The 7944-nt window shown below is 54.7% G+C and overlaps 1 protein-coding gene across 1 annotated transcript; it reads left to right on the top strand.

Moving 5' to 3' along the window:
* Positions 1–2558: 2558 nt before the first annotated feature.
* Positions 2559–7414, top strand: Jrk (Jrk helix-turn-helix protein). The gene is made up of 2 exons (XM_036208185.1): positions 2559–2815; positions 4173–7414. The coding sequence occupies exon 2, from the start codon at positions 4590–4592 to the stop codon at positions 6264–6266; it is 1677 nt and encodes a 558-aa protein (XP_036064078.1). The 5' UTR covers positions 2559–2815; positions 4173–4589; the 3' UTR covers positions 6267–7414.
* The last annotated feature ends 530 nt before the right edge of the window (positions 7415–7944 follow it).

Here is a 7944-nt window from a genome sequence, read left to right as displayed (position 1 = left end):
CTTGCTGTGTGAAAGAGTGTAAGTATAGGTCAAATGTACAGTATGTGTGTATTGTAAGAGTGAGCACATGTACAAATATGAGTATTGGGAGAACTGTCCTGGAGTATCCCCTGGTCAGTGGGCTGGAGGTCTGAAACTCCACAGGCCCTGTTGCATCCTGGGACATGTCCTAATTTTAATCTCCATGGTCTCTGCTTACCCAGAGGTGATTCTTTCCCCCTCAGCATTATTCATGGCTCTGTCTGCAACATCCCCTTCCCACAGGCTCCCAACGGTCATCAGCTAGCCTTTGCTTTAAATCTCTTAGAAATGTCCCTGTCTTTCTTCACATGCCCACTCCTCCTTGGAGACAAGTCAGTGAGACAGGGAGGCCTGAGCAACCTTGTAAGGCGGAATGGGAGGTTGGTGTTTTCTCCACCTGAGTAATGGGCACCCCTGCAGTCCAGGCCTCCTCCAGGCGAAGGTTTGCAGGTAGAGGGACAATCTTGCAGGGATGATCCAGGCATTTGGAAGATGGCCGAGGTAGGCTCGACCATGATAAGTGATCTGCCAAGACCGACCCTTTCCAAGGCCACTTTAGATAAGCTGGGAGGGCAAGTCTGGTTGGTGAGGAGACTGCAATGGTACAAGAGTCACCTCAAGGCTTCACTCTATGGATTAGTGGGAGGGAGCAGAGGGGTCCTCTTAGTGCCAGGCCCAAGGGGACACCCGTCTTCCTCTCTTCCTGAGCCCTTCCCCACGGCCAGAGTGAACTCAGTCCTTTAGATGAGAACAAGGGCCTTGGAGTCATGTGCCAAGCCCCACTTCCGCGCCGAGCTCTACTACTAGAGAAGTGTGTGATCCCAGCATCACAAGATGGCAGCAGAGAGCCACCTGCAGGGGCAGCGCCAGCCATCCCAGGGGAGACCAGAAAACTGTCAGAAATAGTTAGGGCCCTGGGTTCCAGTCACACCACGTGACGGCTCTCCTCTGTGACTCAGTTTCCTCCTGCATGCCTCACATGCTTAACTTTATCACGCAGTTCATGACCGTCACGTGCTGCAAGACAATGGCTGTTCCGAGCCACTGTTTGAGGACAGCTCACAGTGCAGCAGCAACAGCTGTCAATGAGGGAAGGACAGAACAGGACCAAGGAGGAGGCAAGAGACCACCAGGGCATGGACCAGAGGTCCGGCAGATGGAGGGGGAGGGGAAATCCAAAGGATGGATTCCGGGGGGCAGGGCTAACCAGAACCGCTTCACTGGATGCGAGGGAGCGTTCAGAGTGATCCTTAGTGAATGGGAAGGTGGAACTGCCAGGAAGTACTATGTGCACGGGGGTGAGGGAGTGGGAGGGCCAGGCTGGTCAGGAGGCTCCTGATCTCCATTTCAGAAACACTGTGTTCAAGGTGCATATGGACAGCTATGTCCAGGTGCTTGGCAAAAGACAGACGTTTGGACATCAGGGGGATAGATTCTGGAAGGAGACATGGATTTGGGAGCCACCCAAACGCTAGAACTGGAGATCCCTAGGGGGTGTGAATGGAGGGAGCAAAGGATCTGACAAGAGAGGGTGGGGAAGAGTGGCCAGGGGGTCCTGGGTGCTCAGGCAAGGGTGTGAATTAAGGAGGCGCAAGTTTCCACAATCTGCGTTTCTATGGTTCCGAGACAAATTGCCCCAGTGTGGAGGCCTGAAACAACACAATTCCATTTTCTCACGCTTCTGCAGGCCAGGGTAGCGATTGGGACGCCACCAGGACTGTATTCCAAAAGAGGATGTTTCCTGACCTTTGGAGCTCCTGTAAGCCACCTGCCCTTCTTCTCCTTCTCCTTCTTCTTTTTCTTTTTTTGGTTTTTGTTTTTCAAGACAGCGTTTCTCTGTGTAGCTTTGGTGCCTGTCCTGGATCTCGCTCTGAAGACCAGGCTGGCCTCGAACTCACAAAGATCCACCTGCCTCTGCCGCGGGAGTGCTGGGATTAAAGGCGTGCGCCACCACTGCCCGGCCACCACTTGCACTTCTTTTTGGGAGCCTTCCTCCATCTTCAAAACCTAGGGCCAGCCCCTGTTGTCTCTTTACCGTCTCCATTGTGTGTCTTCTTTATATTCTTTATCATTGCAGTGATCCTTTAACAACGAACAGTGTGCTTATATGAGACCTACCAGACAATCAGAATAAACTTCCAGATTCAACGACTTTCACTTAGTCACAATTGCCAAGTTCTTTTCAGCACATGGACAGGCGTGTGCTCACAGGTTCGGGGGACTAGGAATTTGGGCACCCTCATGGGCCACCACACAGCTCACCACAGCACACTTTCCAGTCTCCAAAGATTCAAGTATGTTTCACATGCAAAAAGGTTCATCTCATCTCAGGGTCTCCCAAAGCTTACACGCTGTACTACGTTTCAAATCTCATCATCAAAATCCTCTAAATTGGGCACATTTTAAACTCAGGAAGGGGTCCATAGGGATGGAAAGGGATTCTGCAAACTGGAGGGCCTTGGGAACCTCCCACCACAAGGGGGCGCTGGACTTAGCCTCCAGTCCGTGCTCGCCCGGCCATTGCTCCCAGGACCGGACGCTCAGCCCCGGCTTCCGCTCCTCATGAATGCACGGCTCCCTCTGGCCTTCGTCGTTCTACTGGCGAGGGAGCTGCCGGGCCGGGGTTGCTCCGTTGTTCAGCCGCGGTGTAGCGAGCTAGGCACCACTGAGATAGACGCCTCCCGGTGGTCTAGAGCGTCCCCGGAAGTGGCTCGGGGAAGGCCGCGACGAGAGGACCGGTGGAGAGCTGCGTGGCCGGCATTTCCGGCCAGTAGTGGCGGCTTGTGGTCCTCAGGTGAGTGGGGCCGGGCCGGGCCGGGGCCACCGCGAACTGTGCGGGAGGCCGGGCCCACGCTCCCGCCCCGGAGCCGGACGCGCGTTGTCGTTTCCCCACCCGGAGCGCCTGGGAATCGAGTCGCACTCGGGACTGGCGGATCCCTTCTCAGGAGTCCCGGGATCGGGTCCCCTCGGCTCCCAGGCGCTCCACCAGCTCGCAGACCCGGCAAGCTCGGTTGTTCCTCCCCTCGTAGGACCCTTCATTCATTCGTCTCTTGCCTGTATTCTGAATTTTCTCTCTGTGCGTCGTCCGGGCTGCAGCCCAACGGCAGGCTGTTTCTTAGACCCGTCCTCCAGATGCCTCAGGTCCGACTCGAAGAAATTTGCCTCTCCCCTTAGGAGCTTACACTCCCGCCCCCAGGAAAGTAGTCCATTAAGTCCCTTGTTCAAGTGGCCCTGGGTTGTTAGTGCTTCCTTTGAAGTTCCAAGGTTAGAAGCCTCCCGGATTTCTGCAGCCACGTGTAGGAGGTTCTAAGTAGTACAAAATTCGAATTTTCCCTCTCTTCCTCTTTTCTCTTCCTAGAATTTACTGGGTAGCCCAGGCTGGCCCTGTACTCAAAGCAGTTCTGCCTCTGTCTCCCAAGTGCTAAGATAACAGGTTTGAGCCACCACAGTCAGCTTGGCAAAATACCATTTCTGAAGTGTGTATTAAGCCACTTAACCACTCTCTACACATCCGGAACCTTGTCTCTCCCTCAAGTTGCTGCAGAATTTCTCAGCTCCTTGGGTTTGTTATTAAATATCCCCCTCCCGCCCCCAGAATGAGTTACACACACAGCAAATGCTGTCCGTGCCAGTGGTATGCACACCGCCCTCACTGGCTAGAATGGGAGACCCTTGGGGACCGGCACCAAGTTCTGCAGACCAGGAGGCTGACTTGAGGGAGGAAACAGGGTTATACAGCTGGCTGGTGACAAGCTGGCATTCCCTGTGTATCTTTGGAACTCTTGCGCATTTGAATAGATGTCTCTTACGTTGTGGTCTCAGGTGTACTTTTGTGCTGCTCATGGAAGTAACCCTGTAGCCTTCTGGCTCATCAGATGCTTGATTGGAAGGATCTGCCCAGCTAAGGTTTGTCGAGGGAAGGAGAAGGCAGAGGCCATTAGGCATGCACTGTGACTCTTAACCTTTTCTGGACAGTTATGAAGGTTGCTGGTGCTGCTTGCTCTGTGGTCTGCAAAGAAGGGCTAGTTAACAGACTGGATAGCAAACCCCAGGCCAAGTGGCACTGATGTTTGAAGGGATGCTTTCCAGTGACTCTAAGCCCATCTTGATTGTTCTTAGTAACATTTCTTTCTCTCTCCTCTGCTTTCCAGTTCCTGAAGTGTATGGGTCAGACAACATTGTGAATCCTGGTGAGAAGTATTCCCAGCTCAGAGACCTGGACACCGTTGAAGGGAAAGCTGCCACCTTTTGCCATCGGTGTGACTGCCCGAGGCTCCAGCTACACCCAGCAGTCCAGGGTAACTCAACCCTGTCACCTCCCCTGAAGAGAACGGCAGTTGACTACACTACTAGGATCTGAAGCCTAAGTGGGCTGGAGCCCCAGTACCAAAGGGAAACTGAGGCAAGATACTGTGGTAGGCAGAGCACAGAGCCAAGAATGAACCTGGCTTGAGCCTAGGCTCAGTCCTGTGGACAGGCAGACAAGAAAGGGAGAGACTGGCCCAGGGAGCCAGAGAAAACCATAGTCAGGAAAGGACAGGCCTAGCCCCAGCCTGGACCACCTCCTCATGGCCTCCAAGCAAGCTGCAGCCAAGGGCAAGGGGGAGAAGCGGAAGCGCGTGGTGCTGACCCTGAAGGAGAAGATTGACATCTGCACTCGGCTGGAACGTGGTGAGAGCAGGAAGGCGCTGATGCAGGAGTATAACGTGGGCATGTCCACTCTGTACGACATCAAAGCCCACAAGGCCCAGCTGCTCAGGTTCTTTGCCAGCTCAGACTCTCACCAGGCGCTGGAGCAGCGGCGTACCTTGCACACACCCAAGCTGGAGCACCTGGACCGAGTGCTGTATGAGTGGTTCCTGGTAAAGCGGGCTGAGGGCATCCCTGTGTCGGGCCCCATGCTCATCGAGAAGGCCAAGGACTTCTACAAGCAGATGCGGCTGACAGAGCCCTGTGTGTTCTCTGGAGGGTGGCTTTGGCGCTTCAAGGCCAGGCATGGCATTAAAAAGTTAGATGCCTCTAGCGAGAAGCAGGTGGCTGACCACCAGGCTGCGGAGCAGTTCTGTGGCTTTTTCAGGAGCCTCGCAGCCGAGCATGGGCTGTCTCCTGAGCAGGTGTACAGCGCTGATGAGACAGGTCTGGTCTGGCGGTGCCTGCCAAACTCCACCCCGGATGACGGGCCTGTGCCCCGCTTCAAACAGAGCAAGGACAGACTGACTGTCTTAATGTGTGCCAATGCCACTGGCTCCCACAGAATCAAGCCTTTGGCCATTGGGAAGGGTGGTGGCCCCAGAGCCTTCAGAGGCATCCAGCACCTGCCCATTGCTTACAAGGCCCAGGGTAATGCCTGGGTAGACAAGGAGATTTTCTCAGACTGGTTCCATCATATTTTTGTCCCCTCTGTGCGAGAGCATTTCAGAACCATAGGCTTGCCTGAGGACAGCAAGGCAATTCTCTTGTTGGACCATTCCCGAGCCCATCCCCAAGAGTCGGAGCTGGTATCAGAGAATGTCTTCACTATCTTCTTGCCTGCCAGTGTGACCTCCTTATTGCAGCCCACAGAGCAAGGCATTCGCAGAGCCTTCATGAGGCTCTTTATTAACCCTCCTGTGGCCTTACAGGGCTTCCCCACCCGGCACAGCATGAACGATGCCATAGTCAATGTGGCCTGTGCCTGGAATGCTGTGCCTAGCCAGGTCTTCAGGCGGGCCTGGAGGAAGCTGTGGCCCACTGTCACATTCGCCGAAGCTTCCTCCTCTGAGGAGGAGGCAGAGTGCTGCAGCATGAAGCCTCACAATAAGACTTTCGCACACATCCTTGAGCTCGTGAAAGAAGGACCCTCCTGTTCTGGCAGCAGGCTTCAGACCAGCAGGGTTGAAGAGCAGGCTGTGGCTGAGAGGGACATGGATGAGGCCCCTGCTGTTGGGACACCATCCCAAGCCACTGGGCATGCAGAAAAGGCAGAGAAAGATGCTGGTGAGGAGGAGGAGGCAGCCTGGGAGCAGGCAGCCACATCCTTCGAGGCACTTATGCACTTTGCAGAGCGGCAGCCATGTTTCACCATGCAGGAGGTGGGGCAGCTGCAGGCACTGCACACGGTGTTCAGGAGACAGCAGCAGCTGAGGCAGCCCCGTGTGGCTCTCAGGGCTGTGATCAAACTTGAGACCCTTCAGGAGCACCCTGGTGTGTGTGTGGCCACAACCCCCTCTACCTTGCCCTGCTCCTCCACAGCAGGTGATAACTGAAGATGTCTGTATCTGCTGACCCCTGCTGCAGCTCTGCTCTGTGGCATGTGCAGCTGTGGGGCTCAGACTGCCTGCTAGGCAGGAGCACATGCGTGCTCAGATGAGAGCAAGCAGGACTGAAGCCCCAGGAGCATGGCCCCTGTCAAGGTGGCTCCTGGTTTACACAGAGGGCTCCCTGTGTTGTGGCTAATGGTTTTACTCTATCTCTAGCACAGATGTGTATCATTTGAATGGCAGGAGACCTGTACCCTCCCTCAGCACTCTGGAGCTCTCCTAGCTGCAGCTGGGTCCAGTGGGCCAGCTCTGCCTCTGGTGTTGGAAGACTGAGCCACGTTAGCAGGTTGAAGTGCCTTGAGGGGTGTACCTCCAGCTCTCAGGAGGCTCTCTCTCCCCAGCTGGTGAACCCCCAAGCCCAGTCCTGAGGGCACTGGCTTCAGCTCCTGACCTCAGTGCTCACATCCCCCACTGAGCACCATGCTGTCCTCTTGCTCTGAGCCCACCTCAGCCATGGACAAACTCAGTGGTGAGACTCTGTAGTGTCCCTGTCAGCAGCAGGCCCTACCTCTAGGGTCAGGTTCCATGGAGACACTGCATGCTGGTTTAAGCATTGCTCAGAGGCCGACATGTGTCCAGAAGTCCGTCCTCCCCAGAACTTCCAAGTAACAGCCTTTATGTGAACAGCACTTGGTGACTTGGAGCTCAACAGGATAGGCAGGTTAGCAGTAATCCCATGGAAGATGTCTCTGCACTAGCTGGTTCTGTGGAAGCCAGATGTCATAGAATGTGACTTTTCCTGACCTTGGAGCTGATGAGTAGACCATGGCTCCTGTGCCTGTGACTCCCAGGGCCCTTTGTCTGCAGTGGTTAGCTCTCTGTTCTTTCACCATGCCTTTGTCCTGGACCCCCACTGCCTTTGGGGTTCATGTAGCTGGATTGCCACAGCTTTCATTCCAGTGTCCGACAGCTGCTTCACCAGGAGACCTTTGCCTGTGGAACCTCTGAGAGCCAGGGAGGGGGCTTGAGGAGCGTTGGTTTGTGTTTCTATGTCCAGACACTGAGGATGGATGTTGCAGACAACTCCATAGTTGTGCCTGGATGTCTTGCTTTTCCTGCATGTGTGAACATTATAACCAGGTTGTTTTTGGAAATCTTTGTTGTGATTCTTGGGTCCCTGTTGACAGGAGTCATTGTTCTGTCACACCGTTTGTTCTGTGTGTCTAAGTGACATTTGTATGCTCATGTGCTGTGTGGTTTCTGGCTACTATGGGGACTGCTGTGTAACTGTTGTGGCTACTTGAGCTGCTGCAGGTCAGAGGTTGGAAGTCACGATGCCTGCAGCATCAGATGATGGACGTGTGGAGGGAAAGTCCCACCCTGGGAGGATCGGGCAGGGCTGTTGGAGCTCCTAGGTATTGGTGGAATTATTAAGGCCACTCCACGTAGTTAAAAGGGAGGTTTATTTTGTGGGGTAACTTACAAATGAAGGGGTAGGTTGCAGGGTCTGGCAAAGGTATAGCGCAGTCCGGCGGTGTTCTCTGGAGAACTCTGCTCGGTCTACCTCCCTTGTCCAGGGTCCCAGAACCAAGAGAGAAACCTCCTCCCGATCCTTGGTCTTCCGCTTCCTCCTCTGCCCTGCCTTGTGGGCGTGACCATTACCGAAGCCTCAATGGGGGTTGGA

The sequence above is a fragment of the Onychomys torridus genome, chromosome 16 (genome assembly GCF_903995425.1).
Source record: "Onychomys torridus chromosome 16, mOncTor1.1, whole genome shotgun sequence".
Lineage (NCBI taxonomy): Eukaryota > Metazoa > Chordata > Mammalia > Rodentia > Cricetidae > Onychomys > Onychomys torridus.
This window is presented reverse-complemented; position numbering and strand designations above follow the sequence as displayed.